The sequence below is a fragment of the Sinocyclocheilus anshuiensis genome, unplaced genomic scaffold, assembly GCF_001515605.1.
Source record: "Sinocyclocheilus anshuiensis isolate Anshui unplaced genomic scaffold, SAMN03320099.WGS_v1.1 scaffold598, whole genome shotgun sequence".
In the NCBI taxonomy this organism is placed as follows: Eukaryota; Metazoa; Chordata; class Actinopteri; order Cypriniformes; family Cyprinidae; genus Sinocyclocheilus; species Sinocyclocheilus anshuiensis.
In genome coordinates, this window is record NW_015547660.1 from 721375 (window position 1) to 740379 (window position 19005).

At 37.7% G+C, this 19005-nt stretch overlaps 1 protein-coding gene across 1 annotated transcript in view; it reads left to right on the forward strand.

The window, feature by feature from the left end:
* Window positions 1–17366, forward strand: part of LOC107702242 (steroid hormone receptor ERR2) — a 73869-nt gene extending 56503 nt beyond the window's left edge. Inside the window, exons 5-7 of the mRNA XM_016504495.1 lie at window positions 1254–1415; window positions 10298–10567; window positions 15433–17366. Coding sequence (XP_016359981.1) covers window positions 1254–1415; window positions 10298–10567; window positions 15433–15677 — 677 coding nt within the window. The 3' untranslated portion in view covers window positions 15678–17366. The remainder of the gene's footprint in view (window positions 1–1253; window positions 1416–10297; window positions 10568–15432) is intronic.
* The last annotated feature ends 1639 nt before the right edge of the window (window positions 17367–19005 follow it).

The window sequence follows — 19005 nt, forward strand, 5'->3', positions numbered from 1 at the left end:
ACTCACACTCACACACACACACACACACACACACACTCACACACACACACACACACACACACATTTCATATATTTATAAATAATAAAAAAAATCACACATTCACATCACACTTCTGTGAATGCAATGCAACATGTTCACTTACAGTTTTTTTTTTTCAACTGCTTACACACCAAATCTTTACTTGTCACACAATTTCAAACAGCAGAAGCACACAGCAAATCTGCAAAACCATACACTAATTCTCAGCCTTTGACTCAGTTTTCAATTTCATAAAATAGGGCTGGACAATAATTCAATATCAATATGTATCGCGATATAATTTTTTTCAATAACGGTGATTTCTATTTCAGATAAATAGTGGTCATATCGATATCGGAATTATATCGTATCGACCGAAATTAAGAAATATATCGTGATATCAATTTTGGCCATATCGTCCAGCCCTATCATAAAACAGTTTTTGCAAAACACAACACACAATTATCTATGTAACACAAAAATCTATCAGGAATTAATATTATGACAAAGGTGTTTGCAAATGTTTTCTTTTGAGATGTGTTTGTTTCATTTTGCGAGAGATGTGAGGCATTTTGTGTGCAATTCTTGGATTTGTGTGTAAAGTTTTGAAAAAAAGAGGCAAAGTTTTGAAAATGTTTGTAAGCAGTTGAAAAAAAAAACAGTAAGACATTCAAACATTCAGCATCATTCAAAACATTAATTAGTAAATCATAAACATTATATCAAGATTATATTATATTATATTGCTTATATTTTATTACATATTACATTATATTATGTTTATAATAAGCATAACACCATTAATATGCATAACTACTCATCAGTTAAACATCATTAGTGTTAATTACTTCAGGTTGGAAGCTTTTATAATGTGTTATTATGGTTTATTAATGTTTATCAGTATACACAAACAATGGCATAAAAATTTAATTATAAATTCTCAGTATTTCAATATTCAGTGTTTTTGCTGAAGCTGCATAAACTGCTGATCAGTTAAACATCATGAATCATGACTGTGACAAATGAAAGTTTTTATATACTATAATGAATTATAATGATTTATTAACGAGTGTGAATATGATGAACACACAATCGCAGAAAACATATATTATGAATAGTTTGTGAATATTTCTGCAGTGAAGCTGAAACAAATAATTGATGCTATATTGTTTATCATGTTTCCGAGTGATTTCACATGAGAATAACTCGATGTGTGCCTCCTCCTCATCCTCAGTGACGAAGATCGTGTCCCATCTGCTGGTAGCGGAGCCGGAGAAGATCTACGCCATGCCGGACCCCAGCATGCCCGAGAGCGACGTCAAAGCGCTGACCACACTGTGTGACCTGGCTGACCGCGAGCTGGTGGTCATCATCGGCTGGGCCAAACACATCCCAGGTCAGTGAGGCAGGCCGCAGTGCAGAAAGCATAAGATTATTATTTACTAACAAATAAAAAGGAGCCATGAAGTTAGGTGGTACAACTGGTAAAGCTGGACACTTCAGCTTCATGATTTCTACTGTTATTTTATAATATTTCATAATAAAAATCCAACTTATAGTTCATCCTCAACTATGTTGATTAATAATGATGAAAAAAAAAAATGTTAGTTATGACATCATTCGTATTAGTGTTTTTCTTTTTTGTTTTTTTGCATGTGTGAAATCATCTCGTTCTGTGGCAGTTAAAATCAGACACATTAAAGAAAGAAAGGGAAAGTAACTGTTGTGTACACATGCTGACTCAGTGCCGTCCATCTGTGTTGTGTTTTTAGGGAAGATGCTAATCATTAGCTGGGTGAAGTGCTATCTAGTAAGCAGATTAGGAGGATGTTGACCCCCTTAATCACACACACACACACACACACACACACACACACACACACAGTGCTGTGTCAGCACAGAGAGCCTTTTAGCAAGGAGCTTACAGCCGACTGGATCACTGCTGACCCAAAAACACAGTCTCCTCAAAGTACTCCTCAACACACGCACGCACACGCACACACACACACACACACACACACACATTGGTATATGTGGTTTACAGGGACTCTTCATAGACGTAATGGTTTTTCTACTGTACAATAAAGCAATAAGCCCCGTGAAGCCGTGGTTTACAGTGAATTTATAACAGCTAAGGGGTGTTGTTAGGCACAACGCTCAGCCAATCAGAATCAAGGACTGGAACTATCCGTTTTATAAACTGTATTTTCTGTCCCCTTACCCTAACCCTACACCTAAACCTACCCCTCACACAAAACTACAGCATTTTTAGATTTTCAAAACACTACATTCTATGTGATTTATAAGCTTGTCTCCTCATGGGGACCAAAAAAATGTCCCCACAAGTGCAAAAATTACTGGTATTACTATACTTGTGGGGACATTTGATCCTCATAACATCATAATATAGGGGATACCAGTACACACACACACACACGGTGCATTTTTGTTTTGTTTGAGTTTTATTTGTTTGTTTTTGTTTTGCTTTGCTATTATTTTTTATTTGTTTTGCTTTCTGTTTTTTTGTTTGTTTTTGTTTTGTTTTGATTATTATTATTATTATTATTTATTTATTTACTTTGCTTTGTCAGTGATGTGTATCTTCAGAAATACTTTGTTTTGTTTTTGCTTTTTGTTTAGTTTTTCATTTAGTTTTAATTGATTTATTATTTACTTGATTATTTATTTATATTAATTTGGTTTATTTATTTTTATTTTTATTTTTGCTTTGCTTCGTCAGCGATGTGTATTAATGCACATTGTTATTACTGGCAATCTGTTTAATTTTTGACTAAATTAATACAGTTGATTGTGCACATATTCATTGCATTTAAATTAAGCAATTCAGTAAACGCACTAAAGAGCATTAAATTTTTATTTTTCAAACATTACCAGTTTATTACAAAATGGAGACCAGTTGATCATAGGTAACACTTTATATCTTTTTTATTTCACTTACCCTGTTCAACTGTGACTTGAGAAGGCAAGTTATGACAGAGCGTTTGCTGTGATTCTTTACTACATAGACCACACTCAAATCAAAACTGACCCTGTTCGTTTATTTATTAAGACTGCATGGTATCAAAATGTTACAGCATTTCGCATAGACTGGAATCTGTACCTTAAGATGACTCACTTAAGTCAAGAGACCGTTCACAGCCCATTTTACTGTTGTAAGGTGATCTAATTATAAGTGAAGGAGGCAAACGTAGGATTTTATCCATCAAGTGTCTTTCAGATGAGATTTCCACTAATATCATTAGTGTGCACGCGTTACACACTGGTCTTCTGTACTCACGGGTCCACGTTCACACCTGTCCAAAGCGCAATCGTATTTATATGTCACAGTAAAGCCTTTTATAGTGCATGTTAGGACACAGCGCTCAGACTCCCATCTCATCTGTCAGTAAACGGCTGTAAACAGCCTCCTGGTATGGTCAGGCCCTATCGAATCGGCCGTTGATTAATTGTTAATGAATCCCTCCTCTGAATGTCCGGGCTCCGGTTGGCACTGCAGAGAGAGGAGGTCTCTGTAAATAGTTTAAGTGGCATCTCATTAAAGCTGATGTGTGTAACATGTTGACAAATGGCTTTTTGTTCAACTTGGAACCTTTTGCAAAATCTGCGTGGGGAAAGTTTTCAACCTCATGCAAATTTCCTGTGCGGATTTATATGGAAATTAATGGATTTTGAACACGAAAATTTGCAAAATGTGACCACACCTTGTGGCTGCATAATGTTTTTCAGTCCCAAAATGCAGAATTCATGAATCAGTCAATAGCGAAAAGTGTTAAAAAAAAAATCTAATTGAAAATGTTAAAAATTCCCAATGCAGATTTCTATGTGAGCTGTGCTTCATACATCACTACACTATTGAAAATTGACCTTTTATGCCCATGAAATTTCCCTGAAGTCATGTTTATTTTGTGCTGAAGCTGGTATTAATGTGAAGGAGACGATCAGTTCACGTGCGCCTCGCGCTGCTGCGTCTGTTGATCGAGGCGCTCCAGCGAACTGTCACTCCACATTAAACAGCGCCAAAACGACATTTATTGTTTGAATACTGAAATACAATGGACATAAATTGAAACCTGGGACTTTGTTTCATATTAAAAGCACCAAGGCACAATGCTTATTGCGATTTATTGGATGGGAAGTCTCCTTCAACGTTCCGTCCATTAACTGAAAACAGACTAGACTAATCGATTCTTTGGATTTAAGAATCGATAACGTTCCGTAAAAAAGAGAATTGATTAATATCGAGATATTTATATTTTTTACCCAGCCGTAGTATGCATGGCTTCTTTTCTGATGTAGTAAACTTGCTTGTTAACTCACCTAATACAGCGATACACAGTTTGGCTAATGTTCTGGCAAGGTTCTCTCAAAGTTATGAACAAACGTTCTTCAAGTAACATTAATATAACATTTGTTGACAGTTAACTGTTTTTTTAATAGTGTTCTCAAAATGTTAGCACAAAAACCTTATTTATATATTTGTGGAATGTTTTTTACTGAAACAGTTTAATTGGACATTTCTCTGACATTTTTTAAATGTAATTACTTGTTTCAGAATGCTCAGAGAACATTCAAAAGTGAGGTTTCCATAATGTTTGCAAAATTATAAAATGGAATGTTCTTTTAATGGAATGTTCGTTCACACCAAGAACGATAACTATAAAGATAACGACATTAGCGTCCACACTAGCGGACGATGTCGTCTGTTTATTCTATGCGCACGCTCGTCTGCCGCTTTAAATTCTCGAGCTTGTGACAGCAGGATTGAATCTGATTGGATGTCAATGTTTTTATCGTTCATCAGCTGGAAAAAATCGTTCTGAAAGCGATTCCAACAATATTGTTTCTCTGTGCCTTTATCGTTATAGCTGTGGTGTGGACTCTGCTATTCTTTAATATTGGGAAAGATTTTTAGAACTATATATTTATCGTTATCTTTATAGTTATCGTCATTGGTATGAACAGGCCTTAACGCATAAAAAGAGAAAAATTTTTTTTAAAACATTCAAAAATAATGTTTTCATAACTTAATTGGAATGTAGGCTAAAGGTTCTTAGAAAAGGGTCGCTTCAGCAAATGTTTTTATCTCTCGTTTGCTTTTCTTAATACTATCAGAATTAGGTGGTACGTTATTTTCAAACATTATTGATCGTTAATCTTCTAGTGGCAGATTGACATTTGTCTGTCTCGGATAAAACTCGGATAAAACTGAATGCACTTTTAGCATCACTCTGAAAGTGTTGTGAAACATGCAAGAAGCAACGTAATATCATTTTGCGGAAAAGTCTCCACAGGCACGTTTTTCCAATTAGCCTATGTTGGTAATGAAATGTATTTGTGTATTTAACCAGACAAAATATGTATTACAGGTGGGTTGAAAAATAAAAGCGTGGTGAAGAAAGACATTCAGAGGTGGGGCAAGTTTAGTTGTTTCGAAATAAGATTTTGCATAACATCACTGATGAATCATTTACAATAAGATTATGAGTTATGAAATCTATTTTAACTTCAAGTTTGCTGTATGTTGTAATACCTTTTCTGCTTCTGAATAAGCAGATCTTTGAAATTATTAAGATGTGATATGATATATATTTTGGACGTTTAACCTAATAAGACTGTAGAAGTGTTTCTCTGGCTGATATGACAGTGGTCTTGCAGTTAGAGATCAGGAATGACATAAACACTCTGACTGTACGGTGCAATCCATTGCACAGCTGTTATTTGATTGTGCTCTTTGTCGTCGTTGGCGTGAGATGAGGTGAGACAGACGCATGAGCTCAATGCTGAAATTATTTATGGAGCAGCGTAATTTATGAGCAGACATGTATTGATTGGGTCCCAGCTGATGATGTCATGCCAAATGTAGAGGAATCAGACAAACACACACACATTTGTTTTCATCACAATGGAGACTGTCCACAAACTTCTGCTGCTTTTATAGTGAGTTCAGGATCTTTTCTGTACTCTGACCTTCACACAAACCTTTTTTACAGGTTCGTTAAGATATTATTTATTTATTAAGCCAATGTCAGTTCATATACATTTATATTTCAATGCATTTTAAAGACTGTTTTTCTCCACTTCAGCAGCACTTACATACACCAGACTTGACAGTTTTATTCCTATCTATATTCTGAGTGTTTTACTGAGGGGTTTGTTCATGCATCATTCACACTGATTTATAGTTGATTAATCAACTGTAGAAGTATGGTGATATATATTAGTTAAAATTGTATTCTATTCACCTTTGATATCTTTCCTTTATTAAAACAAACAAGACGAAATAGCAGACAGAATGCAGCTCCTGTCAAAAGTGAAGGCATATGATAGAAAGTGTGCAGTGATTTTCCATCTGAAATCCCAGTAAAGACTGACACATTAATAAAGTACAAACTGTCCACGCATGCGGATCTTTATCTGTAATTCAAGTTTATGTACTTTGATTTCAAAAGCATATCAGTTTCATGTCTACACGTGCGTGTGGGTGTAAATGTTCTCCCGTGAGAATAAGGTGCTCTAATCACCTTACATTCACAGATGTCCTTCTTATCCATCACATATAGTTTGGCACAATGCAAATGTCTTACGGATGATGTATTGTTATTTTCAGTGTCATGTAGAGTTTCATTGGAGAGAGGATGTTGATTGACAGTGAAACTCACACAAACTCCACCAACAAACCATCAGGAGGAGGAGACCAGAGCCATAAACTGACAGGGATAAATCTTCAAATATAAGCTTGTTAATACAGGCAGATTAAAACTTGTCGTTTTTTATGGCTATTTTGTTTATAAAAGGCTGCCAGAGTCATAAAAAGCCTTTTTGCGAAGGTTTCGGCTTTTGTCTATTTTCAGAATTGCTGGCTTTGAGTTAGCGAGCGTGAAATAAATCACGGGGAGGTGGCCGAGCTTGTCTTTGTTATAGAAGATGTTTCCAGCAATGAACTTTATTCAATTAATATTAATATTCAGTATAACTGTACTGAACTATCGGATAAGAGCAAAATTTGATCTGAATAATGACATTAACTTTGCAAGATCAACACTTTTATTAACCTGAACTGAATCAACAATGAACTAAGCTGAGCTCAATGATGACGCTGTTGTCTTCTGTAGAGCTGCTTCTTACTTGATGAATTTTATAACACGAACAATTCGTTTCCTATTTATTAATGTGAAGCTACTTTGAAAAAAACTGTATTGTGTAAAACACTATATAAAAATGACTTGACATTTATTAATATTAATAAATCAGAATAAACAATTCTTTCCCTGATTTATATAGTTAATTAGTCTAACCATAATCTTTTTTCAAGCAATGTAGCACTTTTCAGATTTCTTATAAAATATGCATAATCATGAGTTCAAATGCAGCTCATCAGAATTTTTGATTATAACAATCTGTTGTATAATATCTACATTGATAAAGAAAAACATTTTTAAACAATTTTCACTCAGAAATTTCACAAATAGTTACAAATAATCAATATCAAAATAATACAATTAATTAAACATGACATTTTCAGATTTTTTGTAGTAAAACTGAATAGTATTTGATTCAAATTAAGTCTCATAAGTTTCATTCTTATTTAATATCCTATGTAACTCAGAACTGTCACATACATGGGTTGTGAACAGTGTTTCATGTTTAGGCATCAACTGTCCGGCTCTTTGTTTTGTCAAAGACACTCATGACCTTCCAGTAAAAGAAGGCCGTGATCGACATGTGGCATTCATGCACTAAATCAATGCACTTTGCATATGAATCTGCTCACGTTAACCCAGTCCTGAGCCCACATCACTGAAGCCTTTCACATGTTGTGTAGCGTGAAGTGTTTCTGACTGTATGTATGGAGCGTGTCTGCGCTGACCTGATCTCCGGCGGCTCCTGTTCATCCCGCACCTCCATTGCGAGGCCCTTATTGATCCCTCTTCACATTGTCAGGGGCCCCGCGGTCCTGATCGCAATCTGTTAATTAATGTATCCTCCAGCACGCCCGGCCGCTGTTCGCCCGCCTGATAAAATCCGAGATTTCAGAAACATTTCAACATGAGTAAATGGACATGAGAAGCAACCTGTCAAAGCAGATTTTTATAAAGTAGATCCCATTTGAAGAGAAGTCAGCACTCCGAGGCAGAGCTTCGTAAACTGCTGTGTCTCAAACAATATTTTATTTAATATCCTATGTAACTCAGAACTGTCACATACATGGGTTGTGAACAGTGTTTCATGTTTAGGCATCAACTGTCCGGCTCTTTGTTTTGTCAAAGACACTCATGACCTTCCAGTAAAAGAAGGCCGTGATCGACATGTGGCATTCATGCACTAAATCAATGCACTTTGCATATGAATCTGCTCACGTTAACCCAGTCCTGAGCCCACATCACTGAAGCCTTTCACATGTTGTGTAGCGTGAAGTGTTTCTGACTGTATGTATGGAGCGTGTCTGCGCTGACCTGATCTCCGGCAGCTCCTGTTCATCCCGCACCTCCATTGCGAGGCCCTTATTGATCCCTCTTCACATTGTCAGGGGCCCCGCGGTCCTGATCGCAATCTGTTAATTAATGTATCCTCCAGCACGCCCGGCCGCTGTTCGCCCGCCTGATAAAGGAAATTAAACACTCAGCTTCTCTTTTCTGCCGCTTTCTTGTTCTCCTCCGGCTCTTTCTGTCTCTCGGCCCACAAACACTCCCGAGCGTCAGCCGGCGGCAGATAGACATCGCCTGCTCATCTCTGCATTCATATGAAAGTTAGGGGTCAGGTGTGGCGGGTGAGTGGATCAATACTGTAATCTATCGGCTCTTTAATGGCGAGCGGGGCAGATAGAGCTGCTTTAGTCCACTTGTAAAGCAATCATTTTAATCATCGGAGCGATCGTGTGATGTGTAAACGGCTCGTGGAGCACACACAATTGACAGCTGTCAGAAGAATCATAATGGCCTTATCCTGTTTTATAAAACTGATAGTTCCGGTGCTTGATTCTGATTGGCTGAGCCACGTTCAAAGCTGTTGTAAATGACTCTACAAAGTAACATACACCTTTGTTTACGTTTGTGTGTTGCTCGGCAACCACTTTGTAGCAACCACAACAGATTCTGAGGAACTACATTGTTTGGTGGAAGAATACTGTTTTTATTAATATCATTACACTTTATTTGCTCTGTTTTATTTTGTGAAACCTTACTACGTATATGGAATAACCGTTTTATAAAAGCAATAATCCCCGTGAAGCCGTGGTTTACAGTGAATTTATAACAGCTAAGGGGGTTTTATAACTCCGCTTCACGTCGTACCTAACAACACCCCTTAGCTGCTATAAATTCACTGTAAACCACGGCTTCTTGGGGCTTATTGCTTTATTAATATGTGTTACTCTGGAATTTCTGTATTAAACACAGTATTGCTGGTGGGGAAATGAAGAATGTGCGATACAGTTTTGCATGTTCATAACACAGCCGCTTAATAGTGTGAAGTGATTTCGTTGTGCTTGTTTGTGTGTGTGTGAGATTGATTATACTTGGTAGTTAGGGGTGTGCGATATGACGATTTTTGAATGTCTCCACGATCTGCTTTTGAAGAAATATCGTTGTTTCGTGCTACAGCGCACATTCTATCAGCTGCAGTTCTGGCGCCTCCCTCCGTCTCAATATAATGTACAACGCCAATACTTATTTCAGTTAATGTTTATTTTGTTTCAAATAACAAAAATGTTTTTTTTTTAATGATTTAAATGTAGTTTCTGTTTAAGTTTTAGTTAACAAATAACCCTGCCCAGGAGAGGGGTTTCTGTACAGACACAAACCTTAAAGTATTGACATTGAAACAATATCAAACATTTGCATCATTATTGATCATAAATAAGAGATTAGTTCATTTAACACACCACAGCCTACAGAGGGGCATGTTGTCACACTATATGGGGTAAGTTGTCACAACCAAATCTGCCATTAAATAGCTAATTGTAGACCTTTTAAAAACATTTAAACAGTAAATCAATTATGAAGCATGATTTTAATATATGTAGTGCCATTTTAATGTGTAACTAACATTACAAAAAATATGAGGATTCTGAATTTTAATTTGCAGGACAGAATCCACAACAAATGTCCAGTTTAAGACACACTAAACCACTGTTAGAAAACAGCTTTGTGACTGAAAACCTCCTGCTTACTGAGTCCCTGTGTGACAACTAGCCCCGGGCTGCCCACTGTGTGTGTGTATACAGTATATTGAGTACAGAATGTCTTGTCTCTTGCGCAGGTTTCTCCAGCTTGTCTCTGGGAGACCAGATGAGTCTACTGCAGAGCGCATGGATGGAGATCCTGATCCTGAGCATCGTCTTCCGCTCGCTGCCCTACGAGGACGAGCTGGTGTATGCGGAGGACTACGTGATGGACGAGGAGCACTCGCGGCTCACGGGCCTGCTGGACCTCTACGTGTCCATCCTACAGCTCGTGCGCAAGTACAAGAAACTCAAGGTGGAGAAGGAGGAGTTCGTCACGCTGAAGGCCATCGCACTCGCCAACTCGGGTATCATCCGCTTTAGATTGATTCGTTTGTTTGTTTAATTGTTTTACATTTATACATACACTGCCATTCAATTGTTTGGAGTCAGCAAGGGCACATTAAATTAATCCACAGTGACAGTAAAAACATTTATAATGTTACAAAAGATTTATATTTCAAGTAAATGCTGTTCTTTTGAACTTTCTATTCATCTGTGAATCCTGAAAAATAAAATGCATCACGGTTTCCACAAAAATATTGTGCAGCACAACTGTTTTCAACATTGATAATAATCAGAAATGTTTCTTGAGCAGCAAATCAGCATATTAGAATGATTTCTGAAGATCATGTGACACTGAAGACTGGAGTTATGATGCTGAAAATACAGCTGCACATCACAGAAATAAATTACAGTTTAACATATATTCACATACAAAACAGCTGTAATAATTACTGTTTTTGTAATTAAATAAATTGTAATAATATTTCACAATATATGCAGTCTTGTTGAGCATAAGAGACTTTGAATATACTGTAGTAGTTTTTTTCTATAACAAATTAACCTAACCAACTGTCACATTTTGAGATAAATTGATAATTTTATTATTTTATTTTGATTGATGTTTTAGTCCCTCAAACACATTTCACTGTTAGGCAAGATCTGCACAGAAAATCAATTAAGCTACATTTCAAATAATTAAAATAAGTTATAAATAGTAACAAAATAAAAGTTCAAAGACAAACACAATGTCACCACATCACATTCAGCCTTTACATTTACAGTAACAGAGAAGAATCACAGTAAATCTCAGCTCTTTACACTGGCTGTTTTTATTAATATCATCTTTCACTTAAAATACATACAAGCCAAAACCAAAATAGCTACTGTAATGTTCTGTTTTTGTTTGTTATTCTACTCTGTTATGCCACATTGCATCAATTCCAAATCTGAAACACCTCAAAAAGGAGCCGTGTACAGTATACATCACTGCAAAAAAAGACTGATCTTATTCAGTATTTTTGTCTTGTTTCTAGTCAAAATATTAAAAAAGAATTCTTAAATCAAGATGCATTTACTAGATAAGCAAAAGGACATAGACATAGATATATAGTCTTGTTTCCTTGTTTTAACCAATTTTAAGCAATCGTTTCCCCCAGGAAACAAGACTAAATATATTATGTCATTTTTCTTATCTAGTAAATGTATCTTGATATAAGAATTTTGTGATATTTTGACTAGAAACAAGACAAAAATACTAAGTAAGGTAAGCCTCTTTTTGCAGTGCATGCTTTCTGACTGTATGCTTTATTTATTAGTAGTGTTGCTTTCGTCAACGAAAATTATGACTAAATATCGTCGTCAACGAACCTTTATCACGTGACGAAAACGAGACGCAACGTAAATGTTGGTCATGTGACGATGACTATAATTAAATGTATAATGCAATATTGTTGATGAATAAAAACGAGACTAAATGTGGTTTACAAAATAAAAACTATGCTAAAATGTCTCTTCATTTTCGTTGACCAAAACAAACTAAAATTAAAACAGGCCGCCAAAAACAACACTATTTATTAGTACAGTACACTCGAGCACACTCACACATACAGTGCATGCACATGAGTCCCGTGGACGGATGCAGCTCATGTAAAGATGAAGGGAGAGGAAACACTGAGCTTTTAATTGAACAGCTTCTGTGTGGCCGCGTTCCCCGTTTCTCTCTGTCTCTCTAACGGTAGCCACGGGGCCCAGCCGCTGCCACAGATAAATTTAGCATTTCATTAGGAACACCAGGGCTGTCAATAAAATGTGTAAAGTCGAATGGAATGAGTATCAGCGAGCGTTCGGGGGAGAAGACACAGGCCTGTATCGACAGCTGTCTTTTCAGAAGGCAGGCCCCGTCCTCTCCTGATCAATGCGGCCCGCGCTCCGCCTCGTTTTATTCTGCTGTCTCGTCCGCTGTCTCTCTTTGTCTGGCTGAGAAATGAAAACGCTGATGGTTGGCTTTGGCGCACACGGGATGACGGGAGAGAGAGACGCGCTCTGTCCGATGGCTCTCGCGGGACTGCCACTGTCTGACAGCTGTGAAAATTCATAGCCATTGATTTTGTAATTAGCAGTTTATCAATCGTATCGACAGGCTCTTTCTGATGGATTGCAAGGAAATTGTTTCTTCCCTTCTGTCTGTCTCTCAGCTTCACACTGCAAAGCGTGATTCTTCCTCAGTATTTTTGTCGTTTTCCAGTACAAATATCTAAACTATCTTATATTAAAATACATTCACTTGAGAAGCAAAATGACAAGATATTAAGTCTTATTAATTAAAAAAAATCTAAATTAAGTGAGTTTGTGATTAAAACAAGAAATAATATCTGCCAATAGAGTCAGAAAAATAATCTTCTCTTTTTGAATTAGTGTTTTTTTTTTCTGACTCTTTGTTTTAAGCATGAAATCACTTAAATTTGACATATTTTTAGTTAACAAGACTTTATATCTTAAGACATTGTACATCTCAAGTAAATGTATCTTGATTTAAAAAATGTTTAGATATTTGTACTGGAAAACAAGACAAAAATACTAAGACTAGAGGTCGACCGATTGATCGGCCGATTTTTTGCATTTTTTAATTAATCGGCTTCGGCCGATTGTGCTGCAAATTAGGCCGATTTATAGGCAGGCGCATCTGCGGGCAGCTAAGTGTTCTTGCGGAACGCCGGAGAATCTCTCTCTGGCTGCGTGAGACGGAGCAGCTCACACTCTGCAGCCGCTTCTTGTTCACACACAGCTTCAGCTAATGATGGCAGGGCAAAACAGACCGTTTCGAAAGCGTAATTACGTTTTACTCTACTAGAATTGATGCCGGAAAGTTATCATATTCGTAAGTGCAACAAGTCATTTGCATGTGAAAGTAGAAACAGGTGCAATTCAGACGAAACTTCTGGGCTGATTATAACGTGCACGTTAACTTTCCACGTGAAATGTGTGTGTGGGTCCGACAATAGCATCCACGATGTCATCGCTCGTGGCCATCGCTCGTCACTCTTAAGCAGTCATGAGCAGCAGGCTGTGTAATATGTGTGAACTGTTTTATTTTTGTTATCACTTGGCCATTTGACTTATAGCAGTGTCCAGTGTTTCCCATACATTGAGTTATTACTTCATTGAATGAACTGAGCACTGCACGTTTCAAAATTAAAATGCAGCGCGGGTGTTTTTATATGAATGTATCTTTGAAAAGAACCAACCGTCCTCAGAAAAGCTTCGATGTCATTTTCATTTCGTCTTTCCTGTAATGCCTTATAAAGTAGCGCTTATTTGATTACAGCCGTTATCGGGAAACCGCTATATCTCCTGCTCCAGCAGCGCCTCCTGCTGGCAGAGAATGAATTTGCATTTGCAAGTCTAGGAAACACTGGGGTCTGTCAGCAAACATAAACAAAAAGCATGCTTCAGAACTGTTTTGAGAAGGTGCTTAAGTTTTGAGCCATGTATTATTACTCAGAATTAGGCTACTACTACTATTACTATCTTGTACCCTGCAATAATCATTTACTCAAACTCACTTTTATGAGATGAAGGGGGAAAAATGAAAAAAAAATTCGGCCAAACATATCGGCCAAAAAAATCTGCATCATATATCGGCCACCGGCTGATTTCGGTCGACTCATATCGGTCGACCTCTAACTAAGACAATCTGGGGTTTTTTTCATTCTTTCTTTCTTTTTTGTGCACTGTTGTGTGCATTATTAATTATTGACATGATAAATAACATGACATACAGTATGTATTCTCTAAATAGTAGCATGGATCATATTTATAATATAAAACATTGTCAAATAAATACTTTTTATATCAGTATTTATATACACTATTTTTCAAAAGTTTGGGGTCAGTACATTTTTTCCAGTGCTTTGAAATAAGTCTCTTCTGCTCACCAAGGCTGCATTTATTTGATCAAAAAATACAGTAAAAATTGTTAACTATTATTAGGATTTAAAACAGCTGTTTTCTATGTGAATATCTGTTAAACTGTAATGTATTCCTGTGATGCGCAGCTGTATTTTCAGCATCATTACTCCAGTCTTCAGTGTCACATGATCTTCAGAAATCATTCTAATATGCTGATCTGCTGCTCGAGAAACATTTCTGATTATTATCAATGTTGAAAACAGTTGTGCTAATTCATTTTAATTATTAAAATAAACAAAAACTATAATTAATAATAATTTCAAAGAAATAGCACAATTACAGTTTTTTTTTTCAACTTCTTACACACAAAATCTTAACTTGTCACACAATTTCTGAAAGCTGACACTCAGACAGCAGAAGCACACCAAATCTGCAAAAACATACACTAATTCTCGGCCTTTGACTCAGTTTTCAATTTCATAAAACACTTTTTGCAAAACACAACACACACAAATCTAACAGGGAATTAATATTATGGCTGTTAATTAATAATAATATTAATAATGTGAATTAATATTAAGGTGATTGCAAATGTTTGCGTTTGAGATGTGTTTGTGATATTTTGAATGCAGTGCTTCGTTTTGCAAGAGACGAGTGAGGCATTTTGCATTTTGTGTGTGCAGTTCTCGGATTTGTGTGTAAAGTTTTGAAAAAAAGAGGCAAAGTTTTGAAAATGTGTGTATAAACAGCTGGGAAAAAAAAGCAAGTAACAGAATGAATGTAAAAAAGTGACATTTCGAAGCAGAAAGACTGAAATGGTATTTCTTGTAAAACGTACTTCAATCATTCTTTTTTTTTTTTTACTTTGAAAAATTACTTTTTACACTTGGTCAGGCAGTTTTATGGTTTGCTGTATATAGCATATTGGCCATGTGGGTGTAGTACTCAGCATGTGTGATGTTTGTTGTTCTGGTGACAGACTCCATGCACATAGAGGACGTGGAGTCGGTGCAGAAGCTCCAGGACGCCCTTCACGAAGCGCTGCAGGACTACGAGAGCTGTCAGCACACAGAAGACCCTCGGCGGGCGGGGAAGCTGCTCATGACGCTGCCGCTGCTCCGGCAGACGGCCACCAAGGCCATCCAGCACTTCTACAGCATCAAGATGCAGGGCAAGGTGCCCATGCACAAACTCTTCCTGGAGATGCTGGAGGCCAAGGTCTGATTGGCCGCTCGTCGCGTGACATCATCGGGGCCAGAGACTGAGGAGGACGGCCTGAGACGTTTTTAAAGACCTGGAAAAAAATAATAGCTTGGTTTAAAGCATAAATATAAATGGAAAAATAATTTAAAAATCTATAACAAATACTATGTACTTGTACAGTGATGCTTTTTGTTCTTGATCTGTGCTTATATATGATGGAAGAAACTAAGTCATTTCAAAGTGAGTAGTCATTTTTTCGTTCCTCTAACTCTCTGTACGTGTCGCCAACAACCTCAGTGCGGCCCTCGGACGATGCCAGGACACCTTGAGGACTTGTAAATATTCATGGCAGGATTTGGCCGAGGCTGGACGTGGAAGCTGCTGCCGGTTCTTCCCTAAATGTGAACTTGCTGACGTCCTTGAAAATACCTCTTCTTGAATCCTGGGAGGACGGCGTTTGTGACACGTTCGTCCGGGATCTCAGTCATCTTACTCTAGTAACTCAGCAATAAATCGAGCCGATGAGGAGCGCCCATCTCTTGTGTTGCACTACTGCTTTTTTAAACTACTTGTTATTGTTGTCGTCGGTGTTTCGGCCTAAATGTAGTCAATGGGTGGAGGGATCGAAGGATTTACGATGCGTGGCAGACGTCCAGGATGCTCCATGTTCAAACGCTCAGATGCCCGTATGTCAAACGGCCTATTTTGGGCTTGTTAAGCCACCGGCTGAGGAAACGAGGTGCCCGTCATCATCTGCTTGGACCCTGCCAGGACTTATATGTATCTGAATGAAGGTGGGCAGCAGGTGCGGGTCTTTATCACCAGCTTTATTTTTAGGTCTTGGACGTCGACAGCAGATTGAACAGGAGAGGTGTTTGACCTCATGTTGACACAATAGCATCACTTCGAACTCGCCGGCCCTATAAACAGCTTATTACCCTTAGATCCACTTTACAGCAGACCGCCATACGGCCATTAGTCCCAGTTATCCATTAGGAATATCCCGAGAAGCATTAGCTGTGAAAACAGCAGCGGAGTCACTGAGTGGACCGAGACATCGGCGGACGCTACTGATGTCATTTACTTGACGTGAACTGTGGCGCTGTCTGGATTCGATTCTGAAGGACCTGAGGGTTTATTGCGTCCTGGGGTGCGTTTCCCAAAAGCAGCTATGCTCGTTACCGACATAGTTTAGTGATTCAGTAGCTATGTTTCCATCCAAAGTTACAAATTAAACTGGAATATCGCTTAAAACATTGGTGAAGAAAGCATCCAGTGAGTTCAAGAGAACAAAATCGTCACTTCTTGATTAACTTGCACTAAATATCACCAAGAAAAATTACATTTGCTGCAGTAGAAGGCACTGTATATAATAATTTTTGTATACAATAAATTACAAGCTTTAGAGCGTGCAGACGAAATGTGTTAATTATAACGAAGCACTTTGACGAGACTTTGCGCAAGCATTTTAGAATGACAAAACTAGCATTTCAGATGCTGTGCAACGAGATCGGTTCATAGGTTGGTACAGTTATGCTGTCCCATCACAAAGTCACGTCTTTTTTGATGCGCATTAAGGAATTTATTCGGTAAAAGTGTTTCTATCGTAGCTTATGCGCATGTTTTCTTACCGGATAAGAAATTTATCCTACTTGGATGAGTGCATACATTTTTTTTTTATGTGCATTTTTTAAATTTATGCGCGTCTTAGCATTTTCATCCAGCGTTTTTTTATGCGATATCCCAAAATGTGCATAAAAATAGGTGGATGGAAACATAGCTAGTGTTTCTTAAAACCAAACGTTTGCAAACAGCTTCGCAAGCTTGTGTGGCTGAAAGCACAACTTTTGACCTGTGGTTAGACATGGACTTCTATAGATCATGCTCAGTTTGCACATTAAGCAAGAAAACATGCAGTGCATCTATAGCCTTCATTGCATTGAAATCAATCGAGTGCTGCAGTTGTGACGTCAAAGGCTCCAGGTTTTTATTATGGGGTTTTTCAATTCATGATACTTGGACGTTTTGTTCTCCAATGTTAACTGCACACACTCGTGCCTCCAAACGCTCTTATGTAGTTACTTATTACAAACATAACTGCCTCAGGATTCATGTTTTCATTCTGGGTGTGTAATTTACATTGTAGAGCAAAACGTCCGAATGTAACGTCAATTTAAATTTACCACAGACCTTTTACTCATGTTGAAAAATACCATGATAAAAACCCATGGGAAAATCTGTGGCGAATTACTCTTCCGGGTTTTGGCATCACGGCTGCAGCACTCTATATACATTTCGATCTATATATTTTGGTATGACAACAATCAGCTGCATTTTTGAATAGCGTGCATGTAAGTAAAAGTTTAAGCAAACCCCAGAGTATGACGTAAGAGGAACCCACGATAAATCAAACATCAAATGGGAATCACAAATAGTTATAATAATCAATTTAAACCAATTACGCGCTGCATAATAATTTGATTTTAAAAGCGAATGGCTTTCTGTTTTTCGTGTAAATTAACTATAATGATCTGACATCAAAAGTGTGGTCACATTAACTAAATTATCAAAAAAGGTCCATTGTCAATAGTATAGAGATGTATGAAGCACTTTCAAACCAAGCAGCTTTCTGTTGCACATGTGAATTTGCGTGAGAAAAAGCTGCGTGATCGTGCAAAACTCTCAATAACGCAGATTCCTATTGGACTGACTGGATTTCGCCGAACAACAGTAAATGTGACCAATCTTGAATTGATCGATTAGCAGTCGTTATTACTCCTCCACCTGAGTGTGACATCATTAACGACAGGCCTATTTTGTTATCAAAAACAGGTGCGAGCATGTTACTACAATTTCGGGAAACAGTGATTAGTTAGTTGCATTGTTACCAGGGTGGTTAATCAGCAAGATTTGTCATCATATGGGAAACGAACCCCAGGTCCAATCTCTCTCTGCATTGCTGATGTCTCTCATTGGCTTCCTAATGGCCAGACACTTCCCAGAAAACCTGAACCCGCCACAATCTCGAGCCGACCAGACGAGATAGCCAGAGAGAAGATAATGCAGGGATTCATTTTAAATGCAGCGCAACTGTGTGGATTCACATTAGGGATCAATTCTGACCGAAATCATGCCAAAGCAGAGCACATCTGAACGACATGAACGCAGACGCTTCAAGCTACAGCACGCAAATGTGAATTCACACGTCACTGAGTTCTGGAATACGTCAGAACGCAATTCATAACATAGTACCGCAATGCTTTATGAACATCTGCTAGTCCTGCACTGAGATGGACGCACGGTAATGAACATATATGCAACATTCATGTAGCTACCTCATCATTCATCC